This window comes from Poecilia reticulata, chromosome 5 (assembly GCF_904066995.2).
Source record: "Poecilia reticulata chromosome 5, P_reticulata-male-v2, whole genome shotgun sequence".
In the NCBI taxonomy this organism is placed as follows: Eukaryota; Metazoa; Chordata; class Actinopteri; order Cyprinodontiformes; family Poeciliidae; genus Poecilia; species Poecilia reticulata.
The window spans coordinates 412,520-433,927 of record NC_088834.1 but is presented as its reverse complement, the minus strand read 5'-3'; the positions used below and the strand labels follow the sequence as shown (position 1 = coordinate 433,927).

At 44.2% G+C, this 21,408-nt stretch overlaps 2 protein-coding genes across 4 annotated transcripts; one reads left to right on the top strand and one right to left on the bottom strand.

The window, feature by feature from the left end:
• The first annotated feature begins 549 nt into the window (after positions 1-549).
• On the top strand, positions 550-6,117 carry psmf1 (proteasome inhibitor subunit 1). Of its 2 annotated transcripts, none has more exons than XM_008402493.3 (7): positions 550-760; positions 1,278-1,430; positions 2,160-2,242; positions 2,329-2,547; positions 4,940-4,996; positions 5,350-5,511; positions 5,924-6,117. In XM_008402493.3, the coding sequence occupies exons 1-7, from the start codon at positions 632-634 to the stop codon at positions 5,973-5,975; spliced, it is 855 nt and encodes a 284-aa protein (XP_008400715.1). In that variant the 5' UTR covers positions 550-631; the 3' UTR covers positions 5,976-6,117. The 2 variants fall into 2 exon arrangements, with proteins under 2 accessions (XP_008400715.1, XP_008400716.1); XM_008402494.3 differs by having other exon boundaries at positions 551-760; positions 2,365-2,547.
• Positions 6,118-8,604: 2,487 nt separating this feature from the next.
• tmem74b (transmembrane protein 74B) lies at positions 8,605-21,403 on the bottom strand. 2 transcript variants are annotated; one of them, XM_008402495.3, is made up of 3 exons: positions 21,066-21,403; positions 17,092-17,306; positions 8,605-16,388 (listed from the first exon to the last, which is right to left on the bottom strand). In XM_008402495.3, exons 2-3 carry the CDS (start codon positions 17,269-17,271, stop codon positions 15,843-15,845), a joined length of 726 nt encoding a protein of 241 aa, XP_008400717.1. In that variant the 5' UTR covers positions 17,272-17,306; positions 21,066-21,403; the 3' UTR covers positions 8,605-15,842. The 2 variants fall into 2 exon arrangements, with proteins under 2 accessions (XP_008400717.1, XP_081462857.1); XM_081606731.1 differs by lacking the exon at positions 21,066-21,403 and adding an exon at positions 19,248-20,526.
• Between the last annotated feature and the right edge of the window lie 5 nt (positions 21,404-21,408).

The following is a 21,408-nucleotide window of genomic DNA, read 5'->3' as shown; positions in this document are numbered from 1 at the left end:
AGGTTCTCCTCCAGTATCTTGGCTGTGCCTAGAACTGCACATTTCTGGACTGAGATGTCTGATGTTGTTCCTGGGATCTGTTTGAGCCACTGCTCCAGTTTGGGGGTGACTGCCCCGAGGGCCCCGATGACCACAGGCACCACTGTGGTCTTCACCTTCCAGGTCTTTTCCAGTTCCTCCCTGAGGCCCTGGTATTTCTCCAATTTCTCATGCTCCTTTTTCCTGATGTTGTAATCACTTGGTATTGCTACATCCACCACAACGGCTTTCCTCTGTTCTTTATCCACCACCACAATGTCCGGTTGGTTCGCCATTACATATATATATATATATATATATATATATATATATATATATATATATATATATATATATATATATATATATATATATATATATATTAACCTCTGTCGGAATAAGTTTTGGTTCAAGCCGTATAAGGTTCAGTAATTGTACGAAATAATTTTATTGTATCGCTAATATGACCAACTCGATTTGACAACGTTCTTGCGCTTTTACTTTGAATGTCCCTGACAGGAAGTAGCTATGGTTGCTATGAGACTTCAGCGAAGACTTTCGTTTTCCTTTCCCCGGTTTAGATGCGGAGCTGGTATCGGCAGATGGGAGGAAAATGGCTGGTTTAGAGGCGCTGTACACCTGTGTCGCAGATAGAATCGAGTGTCCGCAGGACGCCGTCGTGTGCTTCGTTCACTGGGAAATGATAAAGAATGGCTACCGGTGCATCGGATCTGGAGACGAGGTGAAGGAACAGGAAATGGTTTTAATTTGATCAACCGTTGACCTGCTGAGGTTCGACTAGCGCCGAGCTGTCAATGTTTGGGCAGTTGAACATGATTAAAGGTCTCCAACTTCATTAATAAAGAAATACATTGATTAGTTTTTGTTGCCGAATTTAAGAGAAGTCTGGAAGCAGTAAAAATGCAATAAGTGATTTATTTTTAAGATGAGACGGATTTGTGACATTCAGGGAGAAATTAAACGGTATGTTATTTTAATGGAGTTATGTACAAGCTTAGCTAAAGTCTTCAGATTAACTGTTTGATGCACATTGTTATCCGGGTGCTGTTAATAATTTCAGTACAAAATGATAGACGTGTGTTAGCTTAGCATAAATCAGTCTGTTCTATTCAGACTTCCAGGGGAAAAGATGTGAAAAACGTCGCGTCATCTCTGGGAGGCTGTCGCCCTGCGTGAGGACAGACTCTCTAACATGGAGGCTGTTTTGACCGAGTCTCTTTTTCTCCGTTGTATTTTAGCCTAGCAGCCGTGATAAGAAGTCAGAGCTGCTTCCTGCTGACTGGAGCAGCAACAAGGAGCTGTACAGCCTGCGCTATAAGTCCGGCGACACGGACACCGTGATGGTGCTGAAGGCCATCGCCGTGGACTCCACGCTCATCTTCAACCTGATGGTAACTCAGGAAACAGGACGGGCTTCTTCTCTCTGCTGCTGAAATGAAAGCAGCTGATGATCACACAGGGAGGCTGCGCTGGTTTCTGCTTCAGGGTTTAAATCAAATGCAAGAACAAATGATTCATGTTACCACTGTAATTATTTAGAATAGCAAGTTCCCTTTGTAGTTGATCGTCTTTTAAACCCTGACTTTGGTCAAACATTTTGAGCATAAGGCTTGAACTTTGACCCCCAAATCCCAAAGGAGTTGAAAAGGAGGCTTCATGGAGCGTCGGTGCAGCGCTCCGGCCGGCCGGCCAGCCGGCCAGGCAGAGACTGAAGGAGCAGCAGCAGCAGATGAGGTGGATTAGCAGAGCTGATGATGTCATCAGGATGTCCATCCATTTTCTTACACCATCAGGAGGGCCTTTTGAGAGGCGGGGTCACCTGGACAGGTCACCAGTCTGTCGCAGGGCAACACAGAGACAGACAGGACACACACACACACACACACACACACACACACACACACACACACACACACCTAAGGAGGATTTATCCAGGCCAATTAACCTAACTGTCATGTTTCTGGACTGTGGGCTGGGAATCGAACCAGGACCTTCATTGCTGCCCACTGCGCCACCGTGCAGCTGATCAGGATGTTTTACTGCACATATCGACTGTTTTGAGCCTAAACATCGGAGGTGTCAGGCAGAACGTGTGGTTAAAAGCTGCTGTTGTTTTGCAGAACTCCGGCACTAAGCAGGTTTCAGACCTGATGGTGAACGTGGCCGACCACACCAACGCTGACCAGCTGCACACGTTTGACAGGTTGGTTCCTCCGTTTGTCTCACCTGAGAACAGAAAACTTCCTGCATACACACTTAGTTGTTTGAATCGTAACGATGTAAAACCAGACAGCTGGTCGGTGACGGAGCCTCTCTGTGCTGCAGCGTGTTCAGAGACGCAGACGGTTTGTCTGAGAAGGTGAAGGCTCAGCTGCTGCCGCGCCCAGAGAAAGCGCCGGAGCGCAGCAGACGGGAGCAGGGCGAGTCGTCTCAGAGGAGGAGGGAGGAAGACGGCGACCCCCTGCGGCTGCCCTGCAGACACCCCCGCCACGGGCCGCAGCCTCACTGGTCAGTAAGCACCGGCGTCCAGGAAACCGCCTCGCTCTAATAAACTGTCTTCACTAATTGGTTCTATGTGTTTAATTACAGACGAGCAGAATATTATCTAACACCCATCAAATATTTAATAAACCAATGTTTCCATTTCTCCTGTGACATTATTTTCTGTTAAATGTGGTTTTAGTTTCAGAATATGAAGATTATTCCTCTGATTAATAACTCAAAACACATCAGAGCAATAAATTCATCCTGAGCTGCTGAAGTAGATCAAAAACTTCACAAAGAATCACTAACAAAACCACCAAAATATCATTTTATTCTTCTGTCAGCAGGTTCAAACTGTCATTTTTAGTTATAAACACTTTAATGTCTTATTTGATGAAAATGTATAGAAGCTAAAAACTAAATATTTTTATTTAAAAGTCTGAACAAAATTCCTTAAAGCGTAAATTATAAAAATAAGTTAGATTTCATGTGAACAGGTTAAATTTACCTGGACTGAAGGTGAAGTGATAAATTCCCAGACTGGGTCCTGGAGGCCCGGCGTGTTTTATTCCCCTGGTGCCAGAACCACCTGGTCAGCAGGTCCGGTTCTCCTCAGGACCCTGATGATCCGTCACTGGATCCAAACCCACGTTGGGCAAAACGGCACTAGAGGAACTTTACAACTAAAAATAATTTAAATCTGATTATTTATCCAAGTTATCAATCATTAAACTCAAATAATTATTCAAATGAGTTTAAATGAGGAAACCGAACATCGATGCTCTCATCCTGACCAGCAGGGGGCGACAGCAGGAAATCTTATTGATTCCTTCCTACTGAGCATGCTCGTGGTGACAGTGGAGAGGAAAACTCTCCTTTAACAGGAAGAACCCAGCAGCAGAACCAGAACCGCTTTTTAAACGCAGCGGTCAGATGGTGATCAGTAGAACTCGTGTCTGAAGTTAAGACCTGAAAACGTCTTTAACTAATTACAGACTGGAAGTTGGCCTGAAGTTCGTTAATCACAGATTTAACATTTTGTCAGAAATATTTCATGTTTTTTAGACTTTTCTGTCAGGGGAAAGTTCTTCATCCGTTCCGTGACTGGAGGAGGTTGAGGCTCCCGCTAACAGACCCAGCTGTTAGCTGTTAGCTGTTAGCTAGCTGCGTTTTCTGTGCTTCTCAGGTGTAAATTTGTGGCCGTTTGGCTGGACGACGTTTCATCTGCAGTGAGAAACTCAAAGCTGCTGCCAGGAGCCACAAACAGAAGCACAGCGGCGTCACTTCTACACTTAGTGGCATTAAAACGCCTTAAATGTGACTTCCTGAAAGTAGCAGAAACTCTGGAGGTTCGACAATCAGCAGCCAGTCAGACAGAAGCAGCGAAACCCAGAAGGCCTGAAACGTCTGTTCACCAGATCTGCTTCACTTGAGCCAAACCAACGACGGTGATTCATGTTTCTGCTTCAGAAATCGGATCTATTGGGTTCATTCCTGGTTCCGAGTCTGAAGGTTCAGTCTGTTGGTTGATTCATGTAGAAGACGGTCGCAGCGGAGCGCCAGAATTATTTTCTTTAAAGATGAAGGACAAGGTTCTTTTCTGGAAGAGAAAATCAAACCAGAGGACGGATCAATTCCCTCCTCCGTCCTTTTAACCCGATCAGATGAGACGGCGGCCTTCATCGCCTCAGTGGCTCCTAGGGGACAGAGAGGACAATGAAGACAGAGAGGACGATGAAGACAGAGAGGACGATGAAGACAGAGGAAGATGAAGACGGAGAGGACAGAGAGGACGATGAAGACAGAGAGGACGATGAAGACAGAGAAGACAGAGGACGATAAAGACGGAGAGGACAGAGAAGACAATGAGGACAGAGAGGACGATGAAGACGGAGAAGACAGAGGACGATAAAGACGGAGAGGACAGAGAAGACAATGAGGACAGAGAGGACGATGAAGACGGAGAAGACAGAGGACGATAAAGACGGAGAGGACGATGAAGACAGAGAGGACGATGAAGACAGAGAGGATGATGAAGATGGTGAAGACGGAGAGGACGATGAAGACGGATGGACAGAGAGGACGTAGCAGAGACGGATGGACTGAACGGAGAGAATTCGAGACATGAAATCCATCTGGAAACGGAAAACGCGGCGATGAGGAGAAGATCGGATCGTCAGACAAAAATGTTACAAATATTTTATTGCTTTTTGAAACATTTCGGTTTTAAATCGGTTAGAAAAAGTTTCAGATTAAAAACATCCGAGTCCAGAATCCGTTTAAATTCACTTTATGGCATGAAAAGGTAACGCATCACTTCCTGTTGCGTTTAAAGGGATCAGAAAGTTTCCCTGTCAATGTCTGATCATTTTCATTTCATCAATAAGAAAACAAAATGTCTGCCGCTTTGTTTCAGGCCCGACCCGCTGAATCCTCCATTCGCAGCCGGAGGAGCAGATCTGGATCCGTTTGGGTGAGTTCACATTCAATCTGGTTTAAACTTGAATCTGGTTTACACAGAAAATGAATCTGGTTGTTCTGCGTGGTTCAAGCTGTGGATCGGGGGCCATTTGAAGGCCCTGGACTGAATGAAGCCGATTGAGACGTTTTGTGTTTTTCTAAGTTTAGAACAAAATTATTAGAGAGTTTATATTTTATTTCTTTTATTAGTTTTTGTTGTATTGAAATGAAACTTCCTCTGGTTTCACCCTGATGGTTCAGTGGATAAAGGAAGATGATCTACATCTATATCTATAGTATCTACATCTATATCAAATCTATATCTACATAGTACATAGTATCTATATCTGTATATCTATATTCCAGGTCGGCCGGTGGGGGGGGGATGATCGTGGACCCCCTGAGGTCCGGGTTTCCTCGCTCCGGCTTCGATCCGTCCAGTGGGATCCCAGACATCCTGCCTCCTGGAGCCGTTCCCCCAGGGGCCCGCTTTGACCCGTTTGGACCCATTGGACGCCACAGACCGGGGTGAGACACACACACCGATTGGATAGTATTGATCAACATAACGAACTGATCCAGAACCGGTTGGTCTACGGTCTAATCAAAACCTGTGGCCTCATGTCTAAAGCGGCGCCATATTTCACACACAAACCGGTAAAATAAAATGCGAGGCGCCGACTGCTGGGTATTTCTACTAATGAATGTGTTCATGGAGGCGACAGGCGGAGCAGCAGCCGCTCTGTTGGGAGCAGTGGAGGTTTAAAGCCGAGCACAGCCACGCGCTCGGCTTTAAACATCCACATCTTTTTGTGCACCGCATCAAATTATTGAGAGACGATCAGTCTGATCATTTCTGCCTGAGCAGCTGGTTTAATGCAGCCGTCACTTTAAATGAGCAGCTTCTGGCCGTGACGATGTTTCCGTTTCCTGTTTCCAGGCCCGACCCCGACCACATGCCGCCGCCCGGATACGATGACATGTTCATGTAGCGCTCTGCGCCGTTTCCTGCTTCCAGTATTCCTGCTCACACCGCAGAACCGGGTCCAGTTCTGGTTCCGGTCCGGAACCACTACGGATCGTCCAATGACGGGAGGGATTCTCTGAAAATGACAAATAAAATATTCACTCAGACTCCTTTAGAAATTTTTATGAATTGTTTTATTCTGTGCAGATTCAGATTGATCCTGACCTTTGACCCTGATCTGACCCTGACCTTTCTGCTCGTTATGATAAACGTACATGTCTATCATTTCTTTCCTCTGAGTGAATTAAAGCGACGCCTCAGAGAGAAAACTCGTCACCTTCCAGGTTTGGATTATGTTGATTTACAGAAACGTTTGGGAATAATTTCCATTTCTTCATAAAATCAGATCTTCAGTTTTTTTGGGTTGTTGATTTTGAATCATGGCTGATTGATAATTTCTGCCAAACATTCTAATAAAAAACTGCAAAGTTGTTACTGTTTTAGTTCTGCTTTTGTATCAAACTGCAACATTTTCATGGAAAACATTTTAATTCAGTGGAGAAAATGAACCTGGCCGGTTCCCCCGGCAGCCCGCAGCATCATGGATCCTCCACCGTATTGACAGTGGAACTAGAAGTTTTTAAAAATCACTTCATGAATTGTTTTACCTAAATCAAGCTGCTATATGAAAGGTTTCCTGGAAGTTAATTAGATATTTGCTCTATAAACCAGTGAAGACTGTTTTGGCCGTGAGACTTTCAGGCTGAAATCACCCTGCAGACTACCAACATGGCTGCCGTAATCACCATACAGACTACCAACATGGCTGCCGTAAGCACCATACAGACTACCAACATGGCTGCCGTAATCACCATACAGACTACCAACATGGCTGCCGTAATCACCATACAGACTACCAACATGGCTGCCGTAAGCACCATACAGACTACCAACATGGCTGCCGTAATCACCATACAGACTACCAACATGGCTGCCGTAATCACCCTGCAGACTACCAACATGGCTGCCGTAATCACCCTGCAGACTACCAACATGGCTGCCGTAATCATACAGACTACCAACATGGCTGCCGTAATCACCATACAGACTACCAACATGGCTGCCGTAATCACCTTGCAGACTACCAACATGGCTGCCGTAATCACCATACAGACTACCAACATGGCTGCCGTAATCACCCTGCAGACTACCAACATGGCTGCCGTAATCACCCTGCAGACTACCAACATGGCTGCCGTAATCACCCTGCAGACTACCAACATGGCTGCCGTAATCACCCTGCAGACTACCAACATGGCTGCCGTAATCACCATACAGACTACCAACATGGCTACCGTAATCACCCTTCAGACTACCAACATGGCTGCCGTAATCACCCTGCAGACTACCAACATGGCTGCCGTAATCACCCTGCAGACTACCAACATGGCTGCCGTAATCACCATACAGACTACCAACATGGCTACCGTAATCACCCTTCAGACTACCAACATGGCTGCCGTAATCACCCTGCAGACTACCGACATGGCTGCCGTAATCACCATACAGACTACCAACATGGCTGCCGTAATCACCATACAGACTACCAACATGGCTGCCGTAATCACCCTGCAGACTACCGACATGGCTGCCGTAATCACCATACAGACTACCAACATGGCTGCCGTAATCACCATACAGACTACCAACATGGCTGCCGTAATCACCCTGCAGACTACCAACATGGCTACCATTTCGACATGTTTAAATGTCATGGCGCCAGTTTCACATTTAAGATAATCCGCTGCGGTTTCCACCTCCCTGACAATTCAGCCAGCGCCACAGAAACGGTGACGTCATCGTGACATCATCATGACGTCATCATGGCTAATCTGAAAGCTGATGATTCAAACAAACTTCAAACATTTTAAATAAGTATATTTTTAGATGTTTAATCTATTTTTTCATTAAATTCAGATGCTTCTCTAATTTTTGTGTTATGGTTTAAAAGTTTCTCCCATTTTCATATTTTTTGTGTCATTTTTGATGACTTTGGTTTGGACCACAGCCGTGTCTGGTTTAACTTCCTCTTCCTGTTTGGTTCCTCAACTTCCTGAATATCTGAACACCTGGACTGACCTGGACTTTGATGACTGACCTGGACTTTGATGTAGGACATCTGGGCGGTTGCCCAGGGCGGCATCAGAGCACGGGCAGGCAGCTGCGCACTACAACCTAGTAAAGACATAAAGTTGGGGCGCCGTGGCGGCACAGGGGCAAAGCACGACCCACACATGGAGGCTTCAGCGTGGCGGTGGTTCGATTCCCGGCCTGGCGACATTAGCCACGTCTCACATGACCCTCCTTCCTGTTGACCTTCAAATAAAAGCCTCTAGAGCCGTAAGAGATGAAGTTATCTGAGCGCTAAACGAGTTTCATACTTCAAACCTCCTCATGGATCATTGTACATTTTTCCACAGAGCACATCTGAAACATAGAAAATGTGCCCTTTGACCCCGAGGGGTCAGAGGCCCTGATGCAGTGCGTCGTTTTGTTTCTTTTTTTTTTGGTTCTGATTAAAACCGAATCGGGTCTCTGAGCCGTTTCTCCATTTTGATCGACACTGAAATGATTTGAACCGTCTGGACACGGAACCAGAAAAACCAACTTTATGTTCACTTGAACAGAATCAGACGTGAAAACCGTCACGTAACGACGGGATGAAGGATTTACAGGAAGGAAACTTCAGTAACGCATCCTCAGCGCAGAGGGAACCTCTGGAAACAACAAATTCAACTCAAACTGTCACACAAATCATCACTTTTATTCTGGTTGTGACTCAATAAAAATAAAACCACAAAAATCCTTCAGAGGTTTGAAAATCAGAAAAGGAATAAAATCAAATCATGCATTTATAAAAGCTTTTAAACGTGTTAATTAAAAACAAACTGTTTTCTTATTGTGATTATTTTGTGATCAATTTAGATCATGAATCAATAAACGTCTCAGTTCTAATTCAATAAACTGTTTTTGTTTCCTCCTGTAATTAAAAGTTAAATTAAAAACCAGAAGTTTCTGTTAAGACCCTCAATATGTTTTACTATAAAGTATTTAATAAATAAAATCAGATATATTTCATGTAAATGAGTTGAGCTAAATGTTTTATCCACTGTAATATATTCACATATGTAGGTTTTATATTATTTTAATTCCTTTTGTACAATTCAGATTTTTAAATCTGCTTTTTAATGCATGTTTATATTTTAATAAATACATTTATGGTCGGTCGGGTGTTAAAAGACGTTAACTCAAAGCCTCTTATGCTTTTATTTTGAAGGCAGCTGCTTGAATTTGGTCAGCATTTTTATTCATTTAACTGAATCTGAATAAATGTGATATTATTTCAGTGATGTTAAATTTTTAAGAGTTTTCACGATTCTGACTTATAAAACATTCAATATTCAGATTCTCAGAAAATGACTTTAGTTTGATAAGCTGATGATTAAAACATGCAGAAATGTGATGTCATGGGCACGTTTTGCTTTCCATAGGCAGAGGAAATCCTCAACAGCAGCAGGTTAGGCCTAATCAGGCCGTCTGTGCCAACATGTTACTGGAAAGTTTGGTGGAAGGAAAAAATGAAATCCACAGGGATAATACCACATTATCATGTGTCTCTAATGTCCCTGTATAAAAAGGGAGTTTTAAAGAAATCAGTCTTCAGTGATATTTTAGTTTCATTAACTGTAAGCCATAATCTTGAAATTTTACAGTAATAAATGTTTGAAATATCTGATTCTGCAGGTAATGAATAAATCTGACAATAACTGAACTTCACCTCACCTTCAACAACCTTTATTTAGACGCAGCGGAGTAACAGAGGTAACAATGGATTCTGAGTGAAGCGTGAAACGCTCTGCGTCGCATCTGTGCACAAAGCGACGACGTTTACCGTAAAGCGACGGCGTTTACCGTAAAGCGACGGCGTTTACCGTAAAGCGACGGCGTTTACCGTAAAGCGACGGCGTTTACCGTAAAGAGACGGCGTTTACCGTAAAGGGATGCGTTTACCGTAAAGCGACGAAGTTTACCGTAAAGCGACGAAGTTTACCGTAAAGCGACGGCGTTTACCGTAAAGCGACGGCGTTTACCGTAAAGGGATGCGTTTACCGTAAAGCGACGAAGTTTACCGTAAAGCGACGAAGTTTACCGTAAAGCGACGACGTTTACCGTAAAGCGACGACGTTTACCGTAAAGCGACGGCGTTTACCGTAAAGAGACGGCGTTTACCGTAAAGCGATGCATTTACCGTAAAGCGATGCATTTACCGTAAAGCGACGAAGTTTACCGTAAAGAGACGGCGTTTACCGTAAAGCGATGCATTTACCGTAAAGCGACGAAGTTTACCGTAAAGCGACGGCGTTTACCGTAAAGCGACGGCGTTTACCGTAAAGCGACGGCGTTTACCGTAAAGCGACGGTGTTTACCGTAAAGCGTCTATGTTTACCGTAAAACGATGCGCTTACCGTAAAGCGACCATGTTTACCGTAAAGAGCCGCCGTTTACCGTAAAGCGACGAAGTTTACCGAAAGCGACAAAGTTTACCGTAAAGAGACGATGTTTACCGTAAAGAGACAATGTTTACCGTAAAGCGACAATTTTTACCATAAAGAGACGCCGTTTACCGTAAAGCGAGGATGTTTACCATAAAGCGATGCCGTTTACCGTAAAGCAACGCGTTTACCGTAAAGAGACACCGTTTACCGAAAAGCGACGAAGTTTACCGTAAAGCGATGCGTTTACCGTAAAGAGACGCCGTTTACAGTAAAGCGACGAAGTTTACCGTAAAGCGACGATGTTTACCATAAAGAGACGCCGTTTACCGAAAAGCGACGAAGTTTACTGTAAAGCGACGAAGTTTACCGTAAAGTGACGAAGTTGACCGTAAAGTGACGAAGTTTACCGTAAAGAGACGCCGTTTACCGTAAAGCGACGAAGTTTACCGTAAAGTGACGAAGTTTACCGTAAAGCGACGATGTTTACCGTAAAGAGACGCCGTTTACCGTAAAGCGACGAAGTTTACCGTAAAGCGACGAAGTTTACCGTAAAGAGACTATGTTTACCGTAAAGCGACGAAGTTTACCGTAACGCGACGCCGTTTACCGTAAAGCGACGAAGTTTACCGTAAAGCGACAAAGTTTACCGTAAAGAGACGGCGTTTACCGTAAAGTGATGCGTTTACCGTAAAGCGACGAAGTTTACCGTAAAGCGACGGCGTTTACCGTAAAGCGACGAAGTTTACCGTAAAGCGACGGCGTTTACCGTAAAGCGACGGCGTTTACCGTAAAGCGACGGCGTTTACCATAAAGCGTCGATGTTTACCGTAAAGCGATGCGCTTACCGTAAAGTGATGCGCTTACCGTAAAGCGATGCGTTTACCGTAAAGCGACCATGTTTACCGTAAAGCGACGAAGTTTACCGAAAGCGACGAAGTTTACCGTAAAGAGACGATGTTTACCGTAAAGAGACAATGTTTACCGTAAAGAGACGGCGTTTAACGAAAAGCGACGAAGTTTACCGTAAAGTGACGAAGTTTACCGTAAAGAGACGCCGTTTACCGTAAAGAGACGAAAGCGACGAAGTTTACCGTAACGCGACGCCGTTTACCGTAAAGCGACGAAGTTTACCGTAAAGTGACGATGTTTACCATAAAGAGACGGCGTTTACCGTAAAGCGACGAAGTTTACCGTAAAGAGACGCCGTTTACCATAAAGCGACGAAGTTTACCGTAAAGAGACAGCGTTTACCGTAAAGAGACGGCGTTTACCGTAAAGAGACGGCGTTTACCGTAAAGTGATGCGTTTACCGCAAAGCGATGCGTTTACCGTAAAGCGACGAAGTTTACCGTAAAGCGACGCCGTTTACCGTAAAGCGACGCCGTTTACCGTAAAGCGTCGATGTTTACCGTAAAGCGATGCGCTTACCGTAAAGCGATGCGTTTACCGTAAAGCAACCATGTTTACCGTAAAGCGACGCCGTTTACCGTAAAGCGACAAAGTTTACCGAAAGCGACGAAGTTTCCCGTAAAGAGACGATGTTTACCGTAAAGAGACGATGTTTACCGTAAAGAGACGGCGTTTAACGAAAAGCGACGAAGTTTACCGTAAAGCGACGATGTTTACCGTAAAGAGACGAAAGCGACGAAGTTTACCGTAACGCGACGCCGTTTACCGTAAAGCGACGAAGTTTACCGTAAAGTGACTAAGTTAACCGTAAAGTGACGATGTTTACCATAAAGAGACGGCGTTTACCGTAAAGCGACGAAGTTTACCGTAAAGAGACGCCGTTTACCGTAAAGCGACGAAGTTTACCGTAAAGTGACGAAGTTTACCGTAAAGTGACGATGTTTACCGTAAAGCGACGAAGTTTACCGTAAAGCGACGAAGTTTACCGTAAAGCGACGATGTTTACCGTAAAGTGACTAAGTTTACCGTAAAGTGACGATGTTTACCATAAAGAGACGGCGTTTACCGTAAAGCGACGAAGTTTACCATAAAGAGACGCCGTTTACCGTAAAGCGACGAAGTTTACCGTAAAGTGACGAAGTTTACCGTAAAGCGACGATGTTTACCGTAAAGCGACGAAGTTTACCGTAAAGTGACGAAGTTTACCGTAAAGAGACGCCGTTTACCGTAAAGCGACGAAGTTTACCGTAAAGCGACGATGTTTACCGTAAAGCGACGATGTTTACCGTAAAGCGACGAAGTTTACCGTAAAGCGACGAAGTTTACCGTAAAGAGACGCCGTTTACCGTAAAGCGACGAAGTTTACCGTAAAGCGACGATGTTTACCGTAAAGCGACGATGTTTACCGTAAAGCGACAAAGTTTACCGTAAAGCGACTATGTTTACCGTAACGCGACGCCGTTTACTGTAAAACGACGATGTTTACCGTAAAGCGACGAAGTTTACCGTAAAGCGACGAAGTTTACCGTAAAGAGACGCCGTTTACCGTAAAGCGACGAAGTTTACCGTAAAGCGACGATGTTTACCGTAAAGCGACGATGTTTACCGTAAAGCGACGATGTTTACCGTAAAGCGACGAAGTTTACCGTAAAGAGACGCCGTTTACCGTAAAGCGACGAAGTTTACCGTAAAGCGACGATGTTTACCGTAAAGCGACGATGTTTACCGTAAAGCGACAAAGTTTACCGTAAAGCGACGATGTTTACCGTAAAACGACAATATTTACCGTAAAGCTAGGGTGAGGGTAGATCCGATCTACGTTCCCACCCTCATCTATGGTCATGAGCTTTGGGTCATGACCGAAAGAACGAGATCACGGGTACAAGCGGCCGAAATGGGTTTCCTCCTCCGCAGGGTGGCTGGGCTCTCCCTTAGAGAGAGAAGCTCGGTCATCCGGGAGGGACTCAGAGTAGAGCCGCTGCTCCTCCACGTCGAGAGGAGCCAGTTGAGGCTCGGGCATCTGGTCAGGATGCCTCCTGGACGCCTCCCTGGTGAGGAGTTCAGGTCCCACCGGGAGGAGGGGAGACCCAGGACACGCTGGAGGGACGACGTCTCTCTATGGCCTGGGAACGCCTTGGGATTATGAGAAATAAAAAGTTAAATTGAGGATTGTTCAGCATCGTATGAAGTTATTATAATATTTCATATTAAACTGAAATACTTTGTCTTTTAAAATCAGCATCAAATTATTATCAGACTTTGAAATTAGTTTGATTTAAAGAATTAAATGATCAGATTCTTTTTTCATAAAAGTAACTTTATTACTTTTATAAAAAAAAAAGTCTTTATTCTGATATTACGGCGATAATATCGACGCTCCGCACACAGGACTGAAATACAATCCAACTTCTGATATTAATTTCTGTAATTTCTAATTTATTTGGAAAAGAAAATCAGAAATTATAATCTATCATCCATCAGTTTATCAATCAGATTATTGATCCAGATATTAAGCCATGAAGGTTAAACTTGAATTAAAACTGTGCAGATTACAGCAAACTGTGTGTGTGTGTGTGTGTGTGTGTGTGTGTGTGTGTGTGTGTGTGTGTGTGTGTGTGTGTGTGTGTGTGTGTGTGTGTGTGTGTGGCTACATTACCCTTGGCTAACTGGTTCAACACACACTGGGTTACATTAGCATAATATTACACACAGCAGTGTGTTCTGGTTAAGGCAAACTGCAGCGTTTTGACATTAATACCATCAGTTCATATTTAATACAGCAGAAAAACAAACATTATTAAAGGTTAAAGCAGCTTCTGTCCAAATGACGACACTCTGGATCTTTATTTTGTTTTTCTTAAAACTTTCATATTTCATAATAATCAAACTGCATTAAAGCTCAGATTCTAACTGAAACTCCTTGAATGTTTGTTTTATTTTTCTTTTCTGTTTGGTTTAATAAATAATGTTCACATGAAAACTGAGAATTATTTTAAAGTTATGATGTAAATATGATAAAATATCAGTAAAAAAGGCCAAAAGATGCAGGTTTAGTTTGAATGATGGTTAAATTTGAGCATCTTCAAAATAAAAACTACAAACATTTTAAAACATCAACAGTTTATGAAAACAGTTTTTTTTCTTTTCTATATTTTCTGTCTGTTTATAGCCTCAGCTGTGTCTGTCTGTATATTAGGAAGCTAACGTTTAGCGGTTAGCATCCAGGTTATATTAGGAAGCTAACATTTAGCGGTTAGCATCCAGGTTATATTAGGAAGCTAACATTTAGTGGTTAGCATCCAGGTTATATTAGGAAGCTAACATTTAGTGGTTAGCATCCAGGTTGTATTGTGAAGCTAACTTTTAGCGGTTAGAATCCAGGTTGTATTGTGAAGCTAACGTTTAGCGGTTAGCATCCAGGTTACTTTATGAAGCTAACATTTAGTGGTTAGCATCCAGGTTGTATTGTGAAGCTAATGTTTAGCGGTTAGCATCCAGGTTACTTTATGAAGCTAACACTTAGCAGTTAGCATCTAGGTTATATTGTGAAGCTAATGTTTAGCGGTTAGCATCCAGGAGGAAACTTTCTCACAGTGAGAAACAGAAACAAATATCTTTGCTTTGCTTCAGGCTGGCTGTGAAAAATCTGACATTTCCAAGAGATCTGAAGCTAATTTCCATATTTTTATTCAGTTGTAGATCATAACTGAACATTTCATGGTTTACTGGGTTCATTAATATCTACCTGGTTTTTATTTTATGGCTGAAGTTAAATAAATAAATGTCGCCTCTGTTTAAGAACAAGCAACACATCTTTCTGCCCTATTTTATTTTATTAATTATTATAGTAATTAAATGTATATTCTGTCTATAATGTGACTGAAGTTTATCTGGTCTGAAACTAAAACATTATTCAAGATGTCTTGTTTCTAAATGATGTGCTTTTTACAGCTTTAATAGGATTAAAATAGCAGGAATTATGATACTGCAAAACAAAATTTTACCAAGTATTTTAGTTCAGTTTCCAGTGCAAAAATGTTAAAATACTGGAAATAAGATGAAACCAACATTTAAGTAAATCTTCAGCAAGAAGTTTGTTTTAAAAGGTTATAGAAGTAAAGAAATCAGCTGGAGGAGATAAAATGTGTTTAGAATAAAAGATTATTTCCTGAAAACAAACTGAAGCTAAAATAAACCAGTTTGTCTCGTTTCAACTGGAGAATTTGAGCTAAAAACTAAAATCCTGGTTGATCAGCGAATTGTTCCAGAGATTCTGATCTGTAATCATGTCCAGATGGATCCTCGTCCATCGGACCTCATCGCTCCACTTCCTGTCTGCCAACGTCACAAAGCCATCTGATTGGTTGAATGAATGGTCCTGGTTCTGACGGCTGGGATCCAACTGGACCGAACCGGATCAATTCTGACTAAACTCCACATGCAGCTGAAGCAGCAGCCGGCGTTCCGCTCGGTTCTGGTTCTGAGTTCTGAACCCGCTCCACCCCGTCTCCGTCCGCCTCCCCGGTCGCCAGCTGCTTCATCCTCAGGTTGATGGAGCCGTAGGTCCTTTTGGGCCGGACGAAGGCGGCGCGGCGGCGGTACATCTCGCCCCGGCAGATGGAGACCATGAGCAGGACGGACAGGAACATCCCGCCCAGCGTCAGCAGGCCCAGGCCGGCGATGATGCACCTGTCCAGGTGCGAGCCCAGCCGGGCGTAGTGCAGCTCCAGCTTCTCCATCTGCCGCGCCGACACAGAGTCCGGATCCACGCCGGCGTCTCGGGGGACGGTGTAGGCCACCACCACCAGCACGATGCCGCTCACCAGCAGAACCAGCGCCACCACGAAGCCCAGGTCCGCTGAGCGGCCGTCGGCCGGGCCCGGCGCCGCCAGGCCCACACCTTCATCACCTCCTCCTCCTCCTCCTCTGGCGGCGCCGTCCTCATCGTCACACGACTCTGGAGAAACCTGCAGCTGCAGGAGAAGGAAAGTGTTAAAAATACATAAATAATATTTTAATAAGGATCAAAGATGGAGACAAGAAGAAAAAGAGAAAAGATACAAAAACAGCAAAACACCAAATCTGTTCAGTTTCTGGTTCTAACATCTTTTTACACTTCAAATAAGAAAACTAACTTTAAAGTAACTTTCCAGAAAAACAGGAGTTTATTTTTAGTCAATAATTCTTTAATATTGATTTAATAAAGTTCTTGTTTATCTTAATAAAAAGTTACTAATAAATTATGTTGGTGGTCTTTGGAATGAACTAACAGAAATACTCTAACGGTTGCAGTTTTACAGTGCACCTTCCCGCCTCGTTTCATTTAACAAACAAACTGAAACCAAAAATAATGAAAGTGAATAAAAACAGTAAATCAGAACCGATTCAACACGTCAGAAATCATCATTGATCAGAAATTAGGGCTGCAGCTAATAATTATTTTATTATCAATTAATCTATTGATTATTTTGACAATACAAATATTGGTACATTTGCAGATAAAAATCCTTCAGCATGAGGAAAACTCAGCTTTCTGCAGTTAATCTTTGATTAACTGCATAAAAGATGTTTGATGAAGTTAGAAATGATTTACAGACCAAATTGTTCCTGTTTAATAGAAAAGTTTCAGTAACGAGTCATTTTTCAGGCTGCAGCCCTGAAAACAAATCCAGTCACCGTGCTGGTTCTGGGCGGACAGGCGCGGGCCGGTTCCGGTTCGTCCGGTTCCGGCTGGTCCGGCTCCTCGTCCTGCTGGTAGGAAACGTTCTCGAAGCCTCCGGCGGCGGCGCGGCGCCCCCCGCTGGCCGAGCGGCGGCGCTGCAGCTCCCGGAGCTCCACGGCGTTCAGAGACTCCATCGGTTCCGGTTCCGGTTCATGTCTTCACCGACCCGCTGCGTCCAGACAGGAAATACCGTTTAACACCCACCTTCATATTTACGCTTAAAAACGTTTTTACTTTTCTGGTTTTAATCAGAAACACCATGTTTACATCAACTGTAAGCAAAAAGTCATCAACTAACGGAAATAAAAGCTTTAAAACTTCAACAAATGTTGTTCACTGAAATAAATTAACTTTTCAAACCCACTTAGGGACAAAAGTGAAGAAAAAACTCGACTAAAACATCTTCGTCCTGCCAAGACTTCCTGTAACACAGCAGGCCTGGGTGGGCCCCATGTGGGGGAGGGGAGAGCTGATACATGGGACCCATCTGGTCTGCAACTACCGGCTTTACAGCAACTTTACAGCAACTGCTTACTTTACAGCAACTACCGGCTTTACAGCAACTACCGGCTTTACAGCAACTTTACAGCAACTGCTGACTTTACAGCAACTACAGGCTTTACAGCAACTTTACAGCAACTACTGACTTTACAGCAACTTTACAGCAACTGCTGACTTTACAGCAACTTTACAGCAACTGCTGACTTTACAGCAACTATCGGCTTTACAGCAACTTTACAGCAACTACTGACTTTACAGCAACTTTACAGCAACTACTGACTTTACAGCAACTTTACAGCAACTGCTGACTTTACAGCAACTACCGGCTTTACAGCAACTACCGGCTTTACAGCAACTTTACAGCAACTACTGACTTTACAGCAACTTTACAGCAACTACTGACTTTACAACAACTTTACAGCAACTACCGACTTTACAGCAACTTTACAGCAACTACTGACTTCACAGCAACTTTACAGCAACTACTGACTTTACAGCAACTACTGACTTTACAGCAACTTTACAGTAACTGCTGACTTTACAGCAACTTTACAGCAACTGCTGACTTTACAGCAACTTCACAGCAACTGCTTACTTTACAGCAAATACCGACTTTACATCAACTTTACAGCAACTACCGACTTTACATCAACTTTACAGCAACTACTGACTTTACAGCAACTTCACAGCAACTACCGACTTCACAGCAACTACCGGCTTTACAGCAACTACCGACTTTACATCAACTTTACAGCAACTACCGACTTTACAGCAACTTTACAGCAACTACTGACTTTACAACAACTTCACAGCAACTACCGACTTCACAGCAACTACTGACTTTACAACAAATACCGACTTTACATCAACTTTACAGCAACTACCGACTTTACAGCAACTTTACAGCAACTACTGACTTTACAACAACTTCACAGCAACTACCGACTTTACAGCAACTACTGACTTTACAGCAACTTTACAACTACTGACGTTACAGCAACTACTGACTTTACAACAACTTCACAGCAACTACCGACTTTACAGCAACTACTGACTTTACAGCAACTTTACAACTACTGACGTTACAGCAACTACTGACTTTACCGCAACTACTGCTTTTACAGCAACTTTGCAACTACTGTCTTTACAGCAACTACTGACTTTACAGCAACTACTGCCTTTACAGCAATTTCACAACAACTACTGACTTTACAGCAACTACTGCCTTTACAGCAACTTTGCAACTACTGACTTAACAGCAACTACTGACCCTACTGTCTTTACAGCAACTACTGACTTTACAGCAACTAGCGAACAGCCATAGGGCAACATTGGAGAAGAAAAACTCTCCACCAGAACCTGGACCTGGACCAGAACCGTCTGAGGGTCTTTGTGAAGTGATTCTGCTGCAGAAAGCGCTGGTACCAACCGGGTCCAGATCAATGATTGCTGCCTTTAACGATTCAGCCAAGTTTAAAACTCGGGATGTTTCATGGAAAATCTTTCATCATGTCAAAAATTGAGGCTGAAATTTGAATCAAAGAAGAAAAAACTGTAATTCCATAAAATAATCAAATGTGGCGCTGATGAGGCGACGCTGCAAAGCCACCTGGGAGTTTTCCTCAAACATTTCCAGATGCTTTCCAAGGAAATCACTCAGTCATCTCAGCTGCTTCCCTCCTCGCTCTGCTGGCGCCGTCAGAGGATCCGTTAGCTTCCTGCCAGTCGGACCGGAAACCAACCGCAGCCAGTTGAACACGTCGGGTTTTTAACGTCACTACAAGATGTTAACAAATAAACTGGACAATATGCTGGCAATTTAGAGACATTTCCACAGTTGTGGTCTTGAAATAGAATCCCGAGTCCTCAATGTCCGACACCAAGACCGAGACCATCAAAAAGCGGTTGATGGAGTCAAACTGTCACACTGACCACATTTTGCATCCAGCGCCGCCTCCTGCTGCTCCTGCGCCCCGACGGGCAGCAGGCTGCTCCGCTGACTCAGCTCCGGCTCTGACTGCGGGATGAACCGGCAGCAGAGGCGGTTCAGGTTCAGCCGCTGCTTGAAACATTAGATGTTCAAAGTGAGTCTCTGGGGCTATTTGTGATTTTTTGTGGCCCCTAAATCAGGACAAAACGACTTTCAAATCGAAATCTACAGGCAAAAATGATTGATGCAATACAAAGAGATCATCTCTCTCAAGCTTTCTGCTCTCCTGTTGCCATGGTAACCAGGGCCTCACTGGTTTCCACTGGAAAACCCTCCACCGTGCAGCCAGACCTGCTTTCAGAGGAAAACTGGGCTGAACACAGGAAGAGAAACTTATGAAACATTTTTCAGTTTTATCATTTGAACCAAACAGGATGTTTCCATTTAACAAGGAAACATGCAAAAACCATTTGAAGTTTTAAATCTATGATCCCATTTCTACTAAAAAAATGTAGTTTATTTAATTGAAATTGTTCACATTTAGTTTATTGCTGAGAAGTTAAAAAAAAGATCAGATTTTCAGTAATTTTAACTTTTAAAATTGACACGTTGTGTTTGCAGTGTTTTCCGCGCTGTAAAACGTGTTTCCTCCACCGGTCTGCCGCCGTGACGTCAGGCAGCCATGTTGAATCGCCACGTCTGGGGAAATCTGACTTCTGATTGGTTCCAGTTCATTTTTCCAACTGGAAAGTCAGAATTTTCCATTTCGGTGAACAAACTGGACACATCAACACCAAAGCAATGTTAGATTGGCCTAGTCAAAGTCCAGACATAAAACCCATTCAGAATCTGTGGCAACTCAGAAACTGGTGTTCATAGATCGTCTCCATCCAAAGCAGAAATGTTGGAAAATCACAGCGCGAGTTGAAGGTGGTTCAACCTGAGGTCCCTTAAAGGGCCAGCAGCAGGAAATGTTCCTCTCGCTGTTTTCTGGGTTTTCTGCGCCTGTAACGGCCGGGGTTCGGTTCGGTTCGGTTCGGATCTCGGTGGGAAGCAGCGTGGTCATTAAAGGAGAGGTGAGCGGTACTCTGTCCCCTGACACCACCTCCCCTTTAAGTGCGGCTGATGCGGGATTTCACGGATAAACGAACCTTTAATGTCGGGTCTGTTTTTCCGGTGGCCCACTGACACACATTCAGCAGCGGCAGCCTGCGAGCCCACGAGCAAGGCACCGTTCGAGCAAAGTGACCTTGTGATGCAAGCTGCCAAAAATCTGGACCAAAACCCTCCTAATGTGCGTGTGAGACCAGATGGACACCGACCGACGCGCTGCTCCCCCGCAGCAGGCGCCTCGTCCCGGGCTGATGGAGGACCGACAGTCAGCGGACCGTCAGAGGAAAATATATGGTTGGTGCGGGAATCCTGAACGGGTGGCGGGCTGCCCGCCGGCCGAGCTGCGCGTCAGGAAACGGCCTGAGCCCGGAGCGGGAGGCTTACCTGGAGCTGGAGCCGAGCCTGGCTCCGGCCGCCGGGAACATCTTCATCATCTTCATCCGGAGATGGAGGAGCTGGACGGCGAGTGAGGAAGGCGGAGAGAGGATGAGGATGGTGGCTGACACTGACCATGCGCAGAAGCAGCCTGTGGTTTTCAGGCTGGTGTCAGTGGAGCTGGTGTCTGCTGCCTTCTGACCTACATCACTGGAGACGAGCAGCATGAGGCCGCAGCGCCACAACATCCGCTGCGTCTGGAGGACGTCAGGCTGGCAGGGAGCCGGTAAAACGTCCGATCGATGCAGCTGGACCAAAATGTTACGTCATTTATGTCAAATATGACTGAAGA

Coding starts and splice junctions, on each gene's coding strand:
- tmem74b (XM_008402495.3), bottom strand. CDS start 17,271: ATGGAGTCTCTGAACGCCGTGGAGCTCCGGGAGCTGCAGCGCCGCCGC. Junction 16,389..17,091: donor GTCCGCCCAGAACCAGCACG/GTGACTGGATTT, acceptor CTTCTCCTGCAG/CTGCAGGTTTCTCCAGAGTC.
- psmf1 (XM_008402493.3), top strand. CDS start 632: ATGGCTGGTTTAGAGGCGCTGTACACCTGTGTCGCAGATAGAATCGAG. Junction 1,431..2,159: donor CGCTCATCTTCAACCTGATG/GTAACTCAGGAA, acceptor GTTGTTTTGCAG/AACTCCGGCACTAAGCAGGT. Junction 2,243..2,328: donor CAGCTGCACACGTTTGACAG/GTTGGTTCCTCC, acceptor ATGTAAAACCAG/ACAGCTGGTCGGTGACGGAG.